This window comes from Chaetura pelagica, unplaced genomic scaffold (genome assembly GCF_000747805.2).
Source record: "Chaetura pelagica isolate M959 unplaced genomic scaffold, ChaPel_1.0 scaffold3, whole genome shotgun sequence".
NCBI lineage: Eukaryota > Metazoa > Chordata > Aves > Apodiformes > Apodidae > Chaetura > Chaetura pelagica.
Genome location: NW_009952974.1, coordinates 1,901,224 through 1,918,635, shown reverse-complemented (window position 1 = coordinate 1,918,635; position 17,412 = coordinate 1,901,224). Strand labels below are relative to the sequence as shown.

Sequence of the window (17,412 nt, the reverse complement as noted above, 5' to 3'; positions counted from 1 at the left end):
AACCGCTTCCCCAGAAACACTCCTCCTTCCAGTTTCTCTTCTTTTGAAGTGGCAAAACACCTGCTAGTCTTCAGTACTGTAATACTTTTGCTGCTTTCCAAACTGCTGCGAAGAAAGTCTACTTCTAACTTCTTTTCTCCCCTCTGATTTCACAATTCTTAACTCCCTCATCTTTTATTTAACACACAAGACCTTCTGTCTCGGTTCTTGTCCAATTTTTCTTTTCTTACTCCTGTTGCTGGAGACAGAATGTATCCAGCAGTTGCATGAAAGTACTGGCTTTGGGCAGCTGAAGTTACTGCTTACATACAGGCGTTAACTTTCGTAACGAGGAGCAGCAAATCAAGGCTGGTCACTAAAGGAAATTCTGCTTTTCTTTACTTGTAAAAGGTGACTCTGAGAGGTCTTTGCCATGAGAGGACATCAGAGGCTTTGTATGGGAAGCCACAGGGAAGACTGGTGCATTACTTCTTTGCTTTTTGGAAGCAGGGCCTTTAGATTCATTGTGGCAGATTGATAGGAAATGGGCGCTTTCATTACCCAGCAGTGCAGAGGGAGATGAAAGTGACTGCAGACTTAAAGGTAGTTTCTTTAATACTTCTGGAATGCTTCGTCTGGGTAAAATGACTCAGAGCAAAGGCATGCTTTCCTTAGAAAATATTACCTGCCATTTGGAGACCACTCAGTGTAATTTTGGACCTATATAATAAAGTCAGACAGCACTAAATATAAAAAATTAGGTATACTTAGAGGTATTCAGATATATTTGTAGTTAACTTTGTCAAAGAAGACTCCTGCAGGAAGCAATCTGGATTTGGCAACAAAAACAAGCTATTCATAACATCACTGGAAGCAGGGCTTTAAAAATAAAGGTATTAACTAGTGGGAAAACTGTGTTTAAATAAGCCCCTCCTTTTGAGTCAAAAATACAAGAAAAAAGAAAAGGAGAATATTGGTTTTCCAAGGTTACCTTTTTAGGCCTGTATAGGGATATATGTGGCTTGACAGTGTCTTGAACAGTATAACCCATTATTTTGTGTGCAGGAGGGGTTGTACTGAAGTGAGTTTGAGAGCAGTGAGTGTGAGGCGGCAGCAGCAGCAGAGCTGGATATGGAAGGAGTAAGGAGGTGATAGCTGATGGAGAAGGCTGGGATGTGCCTGTGTTCCAGAAAGGGGTCCAGAGGGGGAAAGAGGGACGTGGATAGCTGAGGGAGATACAGGCCTGAGGCTGCTGAAGAGAGAAGAAACAAGATTAAGAATATGGTGTTAACTTGGATCTTTTGATGTCTCTCCAGTGGTTTGGATGAAACTCTGATACCTCAGTGGGCCTCAGATCCATGCTCACCAAGAAATCATCATTTTGACCAGCACTAATTTAAGAACCTCACTGGCAATTTGAGCAGAGAGATCAAAGGTGGAAAGACCACAGAAACAAGAGCTCTCTTTCCTCTGATTAAAGGGTGTTCTTCCCAGGCATGCTGATGTGATCCTCAACCTCTGGCTGCAAAATCTACTCCTCCTTTCTCGTGTCTTCACCAGAATATGAACATTTTCTACTGTTCCTTGTTGGACCCAGGAGTTTACAGAAATCTGAAGTGCTTGGCCACAGCTTCCTTTCTTTCATGCTGTCTGTCCTGCCCCTTCCTATGTCCACACTTGTACTTTAATTGGCAGGGGTGAAATCCAGTGCTTAAAAGGTGATGTAGTGCTAATCTGCTTATCCCTCCAGAGCATCATCAAACAGCTCTCAGCACGATCCATTAGCTGTACATCGGTAGTCTTCCTCAGTTGCTGTTTCATTTCCTCAGCACATAAAGTTACTGTATCTTACAAGGGCTGTTGCTTCTTCTGAGTTACCTTTTCTCAGTTAACAGAGTGCTGTTTAACTTTTGATGTCTGTTTAATGTGTTTAGGAAATGTGTCTCAAATGACTTTCAAAGACTTGTTAAGCTGGGATGAATGTGAAGTACCTTCCCCCCTTCTTTAAAGACCAGAAACACACAAAGCTTTTTGTTTGAGTTAACAAGCATGACATCTTCCATTGACTTTTGGAATGTGAGTTTCATCTTAAGGTTCCCTCTGAGCTCAGCTCAGAGCCTGCAGAATGTAAGATGGAGTTACTCTTTCCAAAATTGGGGTGAGAAATTAGTATGAAAATGAATAGCATGAAAAACATGCAAAAATAGCCTCATGTAACAAGAAGTAACATCCTTAGAAACTAATAAACTTATTATTATGTGAAATAGAGGAGTTTTGGTTTAAAATATGAAAATATAGTTTATATATTATGTGTATATATATTTTGGATATTAAAAATGTAGTTTCTCCTGCTTTGAAACATCAGTCCTGTAGAACAGTTTGAGTAGAATTATGCAAAAATAGCCTCATGTAACAAGAAGTAACATCCTTAGAAACTAATAAACTTATTATTATGTGAAATAGAGGAGTTTTGGTTTAAAATATGAAAATATAGTTTATATATTATGTGTATATATATTTTGGATATTAAAAATGTAGTTTCTCCTGCTTTGAAACATCAGTCCTGTAGAACAGTTTGAGTAGAATTGTTGGCATATTAGTTACACACTTTCTTTTTTTTTTTATCAGGGTGTGGTGTTTGTAAGAGAATGATGCCATCTTACCAGCAGGCAGCCACAGAACTGAAGGGTAAATATGTAAGTGAAAAGATAAGATTTATATACAATTTAAAAAAAATCCTTCTAACACTTTTTTTTCATTTTAGTATTTAAAACCACAAATACTTACCAAAGTGGGGAATTTTAAGCAATTTTGAACAAAACATAATTCAATTACTCTGTTCCAGATCCCTTCAAGATTCAGTCTCTTGGTTTTTATTCTTTATAAAACTTTGTAGAATTAGTTATTGACTCAGTTGCCCATTGGATCCCATGTAGTTCTTGCTGTGGGAAAATAAGCTCAAATGCTATGTAGTTGTATGTGTAGCTTTTAATTTGTGAGTTTGTAGTCCTGTTGAGCTCATGTTGCAAAAGATAAAGAAATGTTTGCCATAATGGGTTTGATCAGTGTTTTGGCCTGATATTGCATTGAGGAATCAAGAATGATTGCTCTTATAGTGATAGTTAATGCACTTTTTTAGTGTCATGGGAGAGGTATTTCCCTGCATTAGGTATTTGCTGCCCTCCTAGGCACTATGTGTAAACATTAATAAAATATTGTTGTTTTATTATAGCTCTGTCAACAGGGTTAGCATTCATATCAGATTGAAGTTTTAACCACTGTAAAATCCATCAACAGCAGTCACAGTAACTTAGTTACCTATTTGTACTGATAAAGTGTGTTGATCTCCCTAAGCAAGTTGAAGGCACTTCTGAAGTCAAGTTTGTATGATATGCTTAATGTATAAATTATGATACCAATAACACATGAGTGACAAAGAAAGAGGTTTTGTTTCACAGCTTTAGTTGGATCCCACCTGTTGGATTATTTGCTGTCAATTTTCCAGATTTCCTCGGGAGGAAAAGATGAAGCACTGCAGTTCCTCACTAGGGTAGCTCTGACCAGTGCTTCTCATAAGCAGCAAGCACTGTCAGACTCCCCCACATTCTCCTAATTAGTTGTTCTTCAGAAGTATTTTCTCTAAATCCTTGTTTGCTTAGGGCTGAAATGAGTGGGAGTTGTTCACATTTATTTAGGAGACTGTACAACCCTTGAAGATATTTTTGAGTGTTTTTTCCCAGCCAAGCAGCACTCTGCCATCTCCCCTTGGTGAAGCCTGTGCCACAGGACTGGGGAAGGTGCTCCCATCCTTCACAGCAGTTACATTGCCAGGTGTGGGGTGGCAGCAATTAGGAATGGAAAGAATGACCTACGGAGGTAATGCCAGAGAGGAGGCAGAGCTCTGCGTTCTCTGCAGTTATCTTATCCTTGACCACATGCAGCTTGTTTTGTTAAATTCAGACTGGAGAATTTAAACTCCAAATCTTTTCTAGTTTGATTATTTCCTTTCTCACTCACAAATGGTTTCTGTGGATCTGAGCTAATCCTGCACAGCTGAGTAACAAGGCTGTGGCACAGGAGTGCCTGTGCTGGATGTAGCTCAGCTCAGGGATGCATTCTGCACTGGAGTGGTTTTAGTGCACGATCAGTTCAAAGGAAGGTACAGTTATGCCATTGCCACCTGTGCCACCTTTCACAAAAATCAGTCTCTTAGTCTAAATTTGACCTACTTAGCTTCCTAAGTGGGACGTGTATAAAGATTGCCATTTCCAAAGTTACCTGTGCTGTACCTATCATAAATTATTCATAGGATAACTTAGAGCAGTGTTGACCTCTGTATCAGGCTTTGCTTGGAAGTTTATGATTGGTTTGGATGAACTGAATGTTTGGCCTTTTAATCTGACCTGTCGTTAGCTGTCAGAATGTGCCAGGCTCAAAAGTCATTATTACTATTAAATAGCAAGAAAATGACGTACAGTATTGCCTATTTAATAGGTCATAAAAATGAAAAGGTGAACTGCACCTGTCACTGGTTGCACTGTTCTCTTGGGACTGGTTGTTTCTTGTCCTAGTACCATGACTGGGAGGAAGTCCAGGTGGTGTTTTCAGTCCTACATTCGGTTTAGATCTTGCGGTTCCGTTTACATCCAGTGCAGAAGCACTGAAACAGAAGAGGATGGTTTATTTATCCTTGGCACAAGAGACTCCTGTGATTTGTGACTAGACTGAGCTCTTGCAAGTGACTTTCAGTGATGTCCTGTGGCACTAGTGCAGAAGGGAACTGGTGGTCAGCAAAGCACATCAGCATCTCCTTGGTGCTGTGGACTTCAAGAATGTGCCAGAGTACTTCACTCAGTAAGACCAGTTTGAGCATATGCTTAAGTGCTTTCCTCCTTTGGTGCTAGTCTTTTTGCTAAAAACATGAGACTTCAGAAGCGTGAATTTCCCCTACACTTATTTCAGATACCTTCCTTTATTTAAGGAAGCTTTTGTTTAATCTGTTCAGTAAACTTGGCTCTAGAAAGGCCTCAGGTAGTGGCGTTAGGTACCAATTTTGGAGCAATTCCTTCAAGAAAACTGAAGCTAGGGAGAGGTCACAGTAGAAGGAGAGTGGTTGGAAGCCCAGAAGACATGACCACACAGGAGAGGTTCGGAGTTGGTTTACGTTGTAGGTAGCTTGGTGGAGAGCAGTTAAGCATTGAAATATGTCAAATGTCACTGCACAGGTGAAAGGAATAAACCGATCTTCATGTCTGCTGTGGCTATTACAAGAGGTAATGGACTGAAATTGAAGTCAGGGTCATTGAGTCATTTGCTAAAAGCAAATTAGCTGAACATCTGGCAGGAGTAGCTTAGGTATAGAGAGAGGATCCTGGCTTTGGATAGTAGGTGTATTTTGATGGTGCCTGACAGCCTCATATTACATAATTCTGTGATTATAGACCAGGCAAAGCTGTTAGTGTTGTCATTAAAAGCAAATCCCAGTGTAATAGGCTTTTTGCTAATTGTGTTTCATGCGAGGTATGAACACAATAATGAATCCAAGTTATTGACTTGTATCAATCACTGCAGGTTGGGTGGACACAGTGAGATTATAGCAGACTATCTGACATGGCTGGGAATGCCCAATTTAAAATTTAGGAAATCCTCTGAAAGTTCACAGCAAATGTGGCATCTGTTAGACTGTTGTTTAGGAGGGAACTAGTTAAATGAGCCTGGTTCTCGCTTTATAAAGCAACCTCTGTATCTTGATCTTACTGCATTTACCTACCCTCAAGTGGTGATATAAAGGTTAAGGGAAGGGGAGAGTTGGATCTAGATCATCTAACATGAATGAAGTCAATCTGGTGGAACTATGAGGAAAATTCAGAGAGACTAGGCCAGCAATTATCAATCCTGTTTCTGTACTCTTTTCAGTTAGCTTTCCTTTATCCTTTCTGAGGATAGGGGAGAGAAAACAACATATCTTTCTCTGACTTTCCAGCATATTCTTGCAGAAGGTTGACCTTCAAATGAGGATTTTCTGCTCTAGGATTTATTTCATGCTGGCTCTGTGCACATTTGGTTGGTCTGTGCAGTTCACCACAGTCAGGAACTTGGTATTCAATTCTGATGTGGTATTCCAGCTGGAAGGAGAAAATCCTGGTTTTGGAGGGGAAAGGAGCAGGGGTTTGGCTTAAGACCTTGCTGCTAAAATGATTTTAGCTGTCAATGCCATAAACTAAGTTAATCACAAAGCGATATGTCAGCAATGGGCTGGTTAAAGGTTTGAATGCAGAGCAACCTCCATGTGAATCCCATACCCACAGAAACTCAGAATAAGTCCTATCTTCAAATTTTCCCATGAGAAATTTTTGGAAGGCGATTGGACAGGGCACAGAGTAAGTCCTACGAGCCCTAAGCCTGAAGGTTGAGTTTGGCATGAAGGGCTCTGGAGGTAGAGAGTGAGTTGGAATAGAATTAAAGAAAGAGGAGGAGAGGCTTTTGAAAAGTTACTGTAGTTCTGTGCCCCTCTTTTGATACCTGTAGGACAAGGTTAGTTCTTAATTCTCACTTTACCCTGCCAGTCAGGTGATTTAACATATTTAAAGCGTATCAATGTCATGTGGTATTTCCTCATGGAAATAGGGCATGTTTTTCTTTTCATATAAATGAAATGCTGATTTTTCCTTTCCATTCAGTAAGTGTATTTTTGAACTGGGATAATGCCAGTGCTTGGTGGGTTGGAGCTTCTGGACATTAGCTGAGATGCCAGTGTCATTGCTGGAGTGGAAACCAGAGAGGTGAGGGTGGAACTTCTCGTGTCCTAGCTAATATTTGGATGTGAACTAAGCCATGTACATGCAGAAGAAGAAAATCTAGTTAGGTTTTTAGTGTAAAATCCAAATAGGCAGAGAGAGAGCCAGAGCAAGGAGGACTTGACAAGCTGATTGGTGTGTTCTTTTTGTGGACTAGACTCATTTATGCTGTGTTCTTCCTTGCACAAAATCAGAAAAACTCCACTGCCTTTTACAGAGATCCCCTTGCTTTATAGCATGGAATTAAATTGGAATCTGCCCAGAGCTTAGCTGTTTTTACTTTACTCTTCAGAAAAAGTTGTAATGTTCCTGCTGCATTGTAAGAATCAATACAATTATGCTCTGTTTTTTTTTTTCAGGTTCTTGCAGGGATGAATGTTTACTCTGCTGAATTTGAAAGGATAAAGGAAGAATACAACGTCCGGGGATATCCTACAATCTGCTATTTTGAGTCAGTTACATTTTGCTACTACTTTAGAAATCATGCACTGAACTATAATTGCATCTTCTTATCTTCCAGGACAAGGACTAAACCTTGTTTTGTTGCTTTAACAGGAAAGGAAAGTTCCTGTTCCACTTTGAGAACTATGGTGCTACTGCGGCAGATATAGCAGAGTGGCTGAAAAAGTAAGGCATTGAACTTCGTGCACTCCACCTTCTAAGTACTCTTTATTATTTACAGAATATAATGGTTTAGGAACAGCCATCTCTCCCTCATTCCCTCTATTCAGAAGAGCAAATAAAACTACCTTGCTGAGATTGGCTCAACTGGTACAGAGACATTGCCTAATGTTTGGTTTTTACCATGCATGCCTGGCATGTTACAATTGGGTTTCACGAGTAACAGGAGGCTGTCCGTGGATCAGAAGGAATGCAGATATCCAGATCTCAGCTTCGTTAAAAATGCCAGCTTAAGCTTTCATTGGATGCCTGAACCGAGCAAAAGGTCTGACTGTTGTTTTATCTAGAAATGTATATACTGAGAGCACATTTCTCATTGGTTCTACAGCCTTTATCTAGAACCTCTAGAATGTCTTGCAGAGACAAAGAGGAGATCAAGGCAGTCTGGATTGCTAGTCATTTCTACAAAGTCTGTATTTCATGTCATGACATGAAGAGATATTGAAAGCATCTTGTTCTACCTAAAGAGAGCTGTTTGCAGGGCTGGTACTTGAACTAGTGCTCTTTGCACATCTTTGTCAGTGACATGGACAGTGGCATTGAGTGCCCCCTCAGCAAGTTTGCTGACGGCACCAAAGTTTGTGGTGAGATTGACACGCTGGAGGGAAGGGATGCCACCCAGAGAGACCTTGACAGGCTTGAGAAGTGGGCTTGTGCAAACATCATGAAGTGCAAGCAGGCCAAGTGCAAGGTCCTGCACCTCAGTCGGGGCAATCCCAAGTACAGATCCAGTCTGGGTGAAGAATTTATCATAAGCAGGGGGGCAGCGTTTCTGTTACCTCCAGGAAGTACAAACCCTGCAGGCAAGTATTGCCCAGTGGATCAAAGAGGATGAATTTAGCATAGTCTTTAAACCTTATTTAGTCTGTTAAGCCTTCAGATATGAATGATCAAGATGGCAACTCCAGCAATGCCAAGGAGATGATCAACCCTTGGAGCAAGGATATGACTTCATTACCTGCACTTGATTATGCTTTTCAAATTTTGCAAGGATGTGGCTATCTCTTGGCTACCACGCTGTGAAACATTAGATGTTTGGGGTGGGTTTTCTTTTCCCCTGTCTGCCCACATAATATCCAGATAATCCCTGTAATATGTAGTGCCTTTGTATAGTGCTGTGACAGCAAGTGAACACAGCTACTGGAGGCAGAGCAGAACAGCTGCAAGCTCTTTCCAATGATAATCTGTGCTAACAAGGCACTGTGGGCTTTGGCTGATATTTCAGCAGTCCAGAGCTAAAGACAGCCATTTGTCCTCACTTAGTGCATGCTTATTAGTCTCCCAAAAGATGGTCTGAGCAGTAGCCTTCTTGCCCTGGTTTTGTATAATAAGTACAACTTTTAAAGAAACCACATTGAGAGATAATGCATACTTAAATTTTGCCTGTAATTGATGTTGCAATTAAAACCATATAGGCGGTATATCTGCTACATGTGTAGTGTTATATTACTCTTGAGGAATCTGCAATACAAGCAGTCAAAAGGTAAGGCAAGGGCTTTAGGTAAGCCAGAGAGTGTAATTAGATAGCTGCAGGGCATATAGGCTGTATTTCAGAAGAGTATAAAATAGTGTTGTCACTATGATGCAAGACATTGGTCTGTGGAGCAGGGGCAGGGCCAGTTCTCAGGGCAGTGCCAGTGTTCAGGGCAGCCCACGGCCAGGAAAGCCAACATGTTTCACACTGTGCATGCATGTGCTGCTGTCATTGAGTCTCAGAAGACAATCCACTGTACACTGAGCCATGTAAAATGACCTGTTTTTTGTGGACACTAGGTACACGCTGCAAAAAAGCAACTGTTTCTTCTTCCATCTCCTCCTTTTCTGTCTTTTCCCTTTGAATGTTACTAGTAATGTGCTGAAAGTGGTTACTATTTTTTTGGGGGGTAGGACACAATATAACTTAACGAAGGTTAAAATTATTTGAGTTATTGAAAGGATGTTTTCCATGTGCTTCCCTGTTAGAAGAGAAACTGCTAGTTGGGAGGGCTAAAACAGCTTTTCTTTTACCACTTACCGAAGGTGCTTCTTTCTTATGCTGAAATGTGCTAATGCATCAGACTTAGAGATGATTAACCTCTCTTATCTTCTGAATAGGCCCTGGCTACTACCTTATGGAGCTTCACATGCTTTCATGAGGCAATAGGAGAAACCATCATACAGCCTTACTCCAAAACAGCATTATTAACTGTGCTGTCTTGTACATACTGCAAATCTTGTAATCTGATACACGGCTCAATCAGCCTGCATGGTAGGCAAGCCAGACAGCTCCTTGCTGCCTTCGGTAGCTGCTTTGTTAGTCTAGCTGTTTTTATGGAGTTCTCTTGGGCCCTGTCTTAGCACCAGCTACTCAGTTAAATCAAGAACTTGTTCTCTATTCTTAATTGAATTAGCGCTTGATAGCTTTTCCAGACTTCTGTCGTTCTTTTTTTGGTCTTCAGGCATTGGATGTGCCTTGTCTCAGTTTTAAATGACATTTTAGATTTTGCTTGTTGCTTCTTCCAGGCCTTGAGGTGCTTCTTCTCAACTCCTGTGTAGGCTTATTAGCATGCACAGCATTTTAAATTGGGCCATTGGAATAAACATCCTGTGCCCTGCTTTACTAATTCCTCACTGAAATAGGTCATGCCAGGCAATGCTAAACTCATTCTCCCAGTGCTTTGAAGCCACTGTGTCCATGTTCATCATGCTCTGCCTACTCAACCCAGCTCCCCTTCCAAATTCATTAAGTGTCACGGTATGTTCTGGAGAGCCTTTGCTCTGCCAGGATACCTGCAGATTGCTGCTCTCTTACAGGCTTGGCAACAAGCAAACTGATTAGCTGCTAAGCTTTTAGAGAGTAAACTCTTGTGAATGGGGACCTGCCTCTTTTTCTCTCTTGGCTGAGTGTAGCTTCGATCTTTGCTTTGAGGCTTGTTTCTTGGTTTGTTTATCATAAAAGCAGCAGCAGAGTTGTGCCTCACACTTTTGCGTGGATTGGTTAATATTTGTGATTCAGATCCATTGCTTACATCAACAGAATTTGCTATCTGAATCTGTGTATCTCTCTACTGCCTTTTTTATCAGCAAACTAGGCTTTCAGTCTAGAAATGAGCAAGGCAGGATAAGTGAGTTATCATCTGTTTGCCATTCCTTGTTCCAGGCACCTAACACAATAATACATTTTAATTAAAAAAAACAGTAAATCTTCTTTCATTCAGAGATGGGGTCACATCCATACCTGTATTTTGCCAAAGAAATTGGGGAATTTTGGAATTCATTGCTAAAACTGGCAAAGATAAAATACCTTTGAAGTTTGGCTCCAAAGTTCTTGTGTTTGGATGTCCTTTATATGAACACTTTTAATAAATAGTGTCAATTAGCATAGTTTAGCTCACATCTGACAAATTCCCTTTTTAATGTACAGTAATAAAAGCCAAGAACAATTGTTTAATGGAATGATGATCACTGAACTGGTCCAGAGTACCCTGGGTTTCAGTTTCTAGATTTGCTGCCATGTCTTGAAGAAGTCTCTTTGGCTCTGATCTGTCAAAGATGGATAAACTCATATACAATCATAGAGTCTGTAGAGCATGTCACTTATCTTTTAGGTTAAGCATGCAGTTGAGTAGCTTTGCTGAATAAGCCTACAAGTCCATTGTCAAGTGAGGCCATAAAGATGCTTCCCTGGGTCACAGGGTTGTTTGGGGAAAACTGTGTGTTCCTGAGGAAATGGTCTGTGTAGCTGGTTCATGGTCCCAACACTGCACCTCCTTTCTCTGTCAGCCTTAATCATGCTGCCAGTATTCAAGGTGACTGGTTAGATTGGCTGTTTCAGCTTACTACTTTTTGCTTTCATTTGTCATGGCTCCTGTGAGCTGCAGAGTGTGACTGCTGTGAGAAAGAGGGCATCCTGCCAAGGAGGGTAAAAGACTAGCAGAAAATGCATCCGTTTTCTATAATGTAATAACCAAGTAGTCTGGTTATCTCCTTTCTCCATCCCCTTCCATTACTGATCTGTCCTTGTGAGTTTCATGTGGATTTTTTTACTCTTCCTTCAGTTTTATCTGAGTTTCAGTGCTTATGAGTTCTGGGTGGGTACAGTTATGGAAGCTGTTCAGTAGGGTGACTGTATCATACATACACAAACATCTGCACAACATAGTTGCTTGTAGTCCAACTTCCCAAAATGATCAATTAGTACTAGAGAGCTGCTTCTCAGCTGTATCTTTGTCTTTCAGCCCACAGGCACCTCAGCCACAGGCTCCAGAAACTCCCTGGGCAGATGAAGAAAATGTAGTTTATCACCTGACTGATGAGGACTTCGACAAGTTTATAAAAGATCATTCATCTGTGCTAGTGATGTTCCATGCACCATGTGAGCTTGTTTTTTTTTCTATTCTGTACCCTAAGCCAAATGCTTGTTAACAAAACAAACTATGATTTTCTGTGGAGGTTTCACAGAGCTATGAGCTCAAAGTCCAGGCTTTTCTTGTTTGTGATGATTGTTAAATACACAGGGCCTGAAATGTTTGTGAAGTTGCTGACTTCAGGTTTAGAAAGGAGATGTGCTGCTGGAAGAGATGCTTTGTAGTCTGAGTCAAAACATAACTGAAGAGTGTAATGATGCTTAAAAAGTCTGAGGACTTACCATTTTACAGCATGATTTCCCATTTTCAACTCATCTTCTGTATTGTTTTATTTCAAAGCAGAGTGCTGTTTGGTTGAGCAGCTCAGTTTGAGAACCATGGGCTCCTGAGTCCTTGTTCATGGCTGCCAAGGTGTCATTCTGAGAATTTTAACTCCTCTGCACAGTTTGTTCTCTGGCAACATGATGGTTGTTACATATTCTGCTGAAATATGCTAAAGCTTGATCTAAGTTCACAAAGTCCCCAGGACTTTTGAAATCTAAAGCAGAGCTGGTAGTGATACTACTTCCTGTTTGACTGAGAATGCATTGAGCAGATTTTTTTCATGACTTGACATTTTAGATTGAACAATAAAATGCAGTGGGTTGCCCAGAGGTACTGCCCTCAGAAAGCTGTTCTAGCCACATCACCCTTCTGTACACTGTTGGGTGGGAGAGTACGGGTGGAAGAATGCATTAACCACTTTGTTCACTTAGGATGCAAGTTGTTCCAGCTATGTAGCTGGTTCTACCAATTCTTTGTGTCTGCAGTGCACGGTTCAGGCTCAGATCTCCTTTGCTGGGTGATACACAGCTCTGGTTTCCCTTGCTGCTGTGCTTGCAGTTGCACTTGGGCAAAATGTTAATTTTCATGGACATAGATTTGAAGGTTAGGGCTCTGGAGGCAGGCTGTGTGCTCACAGCTGAACAGCAGCAGGTCTTGGCACAAAGGCTGAAATCCTGCTTCTCTGTAAGCCAGCAGGAGTTAGCTCCAAAATGCCTTTTCTGAAGATCTGCTAATAAGACTCATTTGAAAAACATACCATAATGAATTTCCTTTGCCTGATGAAATGCCTAGGGATTTGACCCACTGAAGCAGGGTGACTGGCTGCTGTTTTGTCACTGTGTTCACTGGATTATTTGCCCTAATTAAAGTGGGACTGGAGATTAACGCCTAGTCTGAAAATGAAAACACAAGTAGCAGAACTGATGAAGCCTAGTTTGCTCAGGACTTATCCTTTGTCATCCAAAGCCTTCCTTCCCCAGATTTCCATGCACCCCAGTGTGCAAGCGAGGGCTGCTGCTCCTCGGGAGCTGTACACTTGCTGGTTTGGCAGAACAACTGCTGCCAAACAGGAGTGTAACTGCTGTTATTTCCCTTGTTTCCCTCTTTGTGCACAAATGGCTTGGGATAAGTGTCATTTCACTCGAGTCCCACATTTCTGTGTATGTACAAAGATATAGTTGTGTTTAAAAGCTTTGCTGATTTTTGAGTTTGTAAATAGGCAAAGGAGTCTGGTCAGGTACTTGGGAGGAGGAAAAGAGGGAAGAAATCAACAGTTGGCCCTGCAAACCTTATTTCTTTGGAAAATCTGATTAAAAATAGATGAATACACATAACCACAATCAGATTTTGTAAAAAACTCAATTTGAACAAGACTTCAGTTTTTAGGGTTTTTAATATCTTCTGAAACGCAAACAGTACCATTATAGTGGTAACAGAATTGTGTGACCTGTTTTGTTTTTTTTTTGAGGGGGAGTACTTCCAGCTAGGTGTGTTTTATACTAGGGGCATTCTGTGCTAAGGTACAGCAGTATTTTGGTAAATACTGTTTTTAAACTAAAAAATGCCTGGGTCAGGCTGTTGCAGTCTCCTGATAACACATTCCAGCTGCTCAGAACTGGAATAAAAAATATGCCTTACCAGAAAAAATCCATTTTAAAAGCAACTTGAATAATTGGGGCATTTTATTTACATTCAGATGGTAGTGATATGGCTATGTGCAGAAAGCAGCTTGCACATGTGTAGAAGTTCTGTGTTTGTAAGAATCCTCTCTGGGCATTCTCAGCAGAGAGTATAAGGATTGCAAACTAATGACAGAGAACTTTCGTAAACAGTTATCTCCATGATTAAAAGATCTTCTCTTAGCACTTCTTAAACGTGCTAATGAAGTCACCTTATGCAAATAAGCAGCTAAATTACTCCAGTAAAAGAAACAGTAAAAACGGAGGACATCTTGCTTGTTTGAACTTTGGTAGCTTTGGAGGAGAAAATTTCTTCTAAAAATTATATATTAAGAAAATAAAATGTTGAAACAGGTGCACAAAATAGGCCTAGAGTTCAAGATATACTTCTATGTAACTAAGAATAAGCACTGAGATCCCAGAACTGGCCTGGAATTAGCAAGTACTTAAAGCCCCATAGCACCATGGAGTGTACACGTGACTGGAGTTTTTCTAGTGTACTATCAGTCTTGTGTCCATGAGTTCTCTTACTAGAGAGAGAATTATTTCAGTTATGCTTTAATTGCATAAGTCAAGTGGCCAATGCATTAATGAATGTGTAGTATTAAAAGATGTGTGGGGAATTGGAAGCTTTTTTTCCCCCTCCCTCTGCCCCTCCAGCTGAACCAAATGCATCCCTGGTAAATACCTGTGAACTGCAGAATTGAGCACTGTGATGAATGTGACCAAATTGGGCCTCATGCCTGTGGCTACTAACGATCATCCAGGGGGACCACACTATAATTATTTACAATCAGCTGCACTTACTAGCCCAATTAAAGGCCTCACAGCGTTTTGTGTCAAGTGCAGTCTAGCATAACTAGATTCAAGCAGAGCAGCTATGTTTGGTTTAAACACATCAGGAAGGTCTGCAGCAAGCAACTTGTACTGCTTGCTGTTGGAGACCTTATACCTTTTCTGCAATAAATTTAGCACAGCTGTTGAACAGAAGATGTGCTGCTGCTTCAAGACGTTACTGCTGGTCCTGAGAAACGGGTGACTGTGGGTCAGCAGGATGAGTTCATCCTGCTTTAGTTTTCCTGGTCACCAGGGACACAAGGCAGGGTTTTTAACCTTCTGAAACTTCTTTGTTAAAGCACTTAAGAGGATGTTCAATTAATCTGAATATTTAGTTTAGGTAAACAGTGACCCAAACAGTCAGGAGTCTGAATGCACTCTCCCTCCTTAGCCATGTGTGAAGGTTATGCAGCATTTTGCTCCTATTTTGCTGAAATTTGGTAATGGCTTGTGGCAAGCATAGTGTTATCCTGGATACCTACAGACTGGGGTCATGCAGACATCTGAAGTGTTTCTTCTGTGTGTTGCTGTTGTACCCAGAAACTTCAATTATCAACTGAGATCTCTTGCACTATACAGAAGAGCAAATAGGTGGCCTTATCTCCCAAAGGCTTTGGAGTTTTTGCTTGGGTTGATCATATTTCCTAACATGAGATAGATAACACAGTTATGTTAACAAGCTTATTTCCAAGTCTCACAGAAAATATATGGCACCAAACAAAGCTATTTCTGTACCACAACATAAAGGCAGGCACCTATGCAGCTTATGATAGTCTTCTGTTAGCAATAAAGACTCCATGTCGGTATCTGCTGCTTGGTACCTAAGCCTACAGCTGATAATTTATTTAGATGCTGAAGGTGACAGATGGGTTCTGAATGTCCCTAGATTTGGGTTACCCTGCCAGCCAAGTCTTGTTAAATGCTTTAGTGTCATAGGGACTTGCTAGGACTTAAAATGCTCCTGGATCACTTGAGCCCAGAAAAAGCCCTGTTTGTGTTTCCATTTGTCCTCATCAAACTGCTTGCTGAGACAAATGCAATTTGAAAAATAATTTTGTCCAAAATATTTACCAAATCAGTGCATCTTGCAGTCTTTCAGACTTGGTTTTCTCCAAGGGATAAAAACCCCACAGATTTTTCTTTCTACATTTTTCGTAGCATTTTTCTCCAAAACACAGTCTGAGAGTCTTGCACAGAATAAACCTAACCAAGTCACTGATAAGCCAATTCAAATGCTACGAAAGGATGTTTCAAGTCTAGGATTGAAATTATATTCCATTCAGAAATGAGTTCTACAAGTGTCTGTGCTTAATGCACAGGAGTTACTTTTCATGTTTATTATGTTTTGTTATCACAACTGACATTGCTGACATTTTAGTGTACCTGTTCCTGCAGCCTCATGTGCAATAATGTCCCGGCACCACCAGGAGCTGTAGCCTGCCCAGGTACATTCAGCGAGTACAGATCTGAGTAGTTGCTATTGCTAATGAGTGGTGGTCCTCAAGTCACCTCTGATGATTGCTTGGGGTAGCTTTGCCCCCACATCATACCCCATTAGCCATAACAAAGTCTGTGGTCCAGTACTGATGCCAGAGGTAACAGAAGAGAATAAGGCATTTAGCTCTACTGTTAGTTTGAGTGTGCATTTGCTTTCTAAAGCACAATAATATTAAAATGTTTATAAATGTTTTTCCTGCAACATTTTTTCCCTGTACATGAACTTAAATTCATATTAAACTTGTCTTCTTCCCAACTCTCTTCATAGGACTTCAGAGGCTTTATATAAGCTGCAGTTGCAGGACTTAAGTTTAGAAAAAAAATGTTAGTAATCATAGTGGAATATTTGAGCTGTCACAGTTTTCCTCCCTTGATAAGAGGGAAGGCAGGAAATATGCAGCTGTTTGATTATTTTTTGTTGTTGTTGTTCCTTCTGTTCCTTCCCCTCCTTAATTTCTTCCTAGAAACTGCTTTGGAGATGCAGCTCTCATACCTTTTCTTGCTCCCCCCTAATGGAAGGGGGACATAAATCCTGAGATGATAAAATGCACTATAGTTTTGATGTGTTGTTGAAACCTCTGTGAAATTCCTTTCCTGTCCTCAGATATTTTCTCTCCCTTTGTAAACCAGCCCGATAAATTACGCAGTTGGTGCTTTCCAAAGCCAACTATTCAGCTTTGCAGGTTTTTAGTTGCACAGGGAGCTGTTTTATCAATTTAGCTTTGAAAAACAGCTTTTCACACTCATCCTTCCTTCCCTCTTCCCTCCAGTGCATTAAAACCAAGGTTTTAAGCCACTTGTGTACTCATTGCTAAGAATGCCAGCCAGTTCACCCAATACAAGCTGAAGGCCTCCAGCTTCTAACCAAGCGGCAGACTTGGATCTCTTCCTGCCAGAGCACCATCGTTGGTTTCAGTGGTCTTGTTTCTGTTCCTTACTGCTGCATGTGGTAAGATTAGGATGTAGGAATCTATTGCTTGCTTTAAATAAAAAGTAAAGCAAATCCAAAATCAATTCTGTTTTTTTTTTTCTTATTAGACTGGGTTTTACAACTATAAATAAATAAGTCTCCCTTTCAGACCCCCACTAGTTTCTTATGAAAGCAATGTACCATTGCAGTTAGTGCTAATTGGGATGTCCCCTGGCAGCCTCAACAGAAAGGCCGTAAGTTGAAAAGGCTGAAGAATTAATTTACTGTGCAGCCTGAAAAAAAACACCTTTCCAGGACAGGTCAGCAGAGCCTAACATTCGCAGCCTTTAAATAAATAAATA

General features: G+C 40.7%; 1 protein-coding gene across 1 annotated transcript in view; it reads left to right on the top strand.

Annotated features, from left to right (window-relative positions):
• PDIA5 (protein disulfide isomerase family A, member 5) overlaps positions 1–17,412 on the top strand; it is a 90,307-nt gene that overhangs the window by 30,660 nt on the left and 42,235 nt on the right. Inside the window, exons 8-11 of the mRNA XM_009996222.1 lie at positions 2,608–2,675; positions 7,136–7,227; positions 7,332–7,403; positions 11,675–11,811. Coding sequence (XP_009994524.1) covers positions 2,608–2,675; positions 7,136–7,227; positions 7,332–7,403; positions 11,675–11,811 — 369 coding nt within the window. The remainder of the gene's footprint in view (positions 1–2,607; positions 2,676–7,135; positions 7,228–7,331; positions 7,404–11,674; positions 11,812–17,412) is intronic.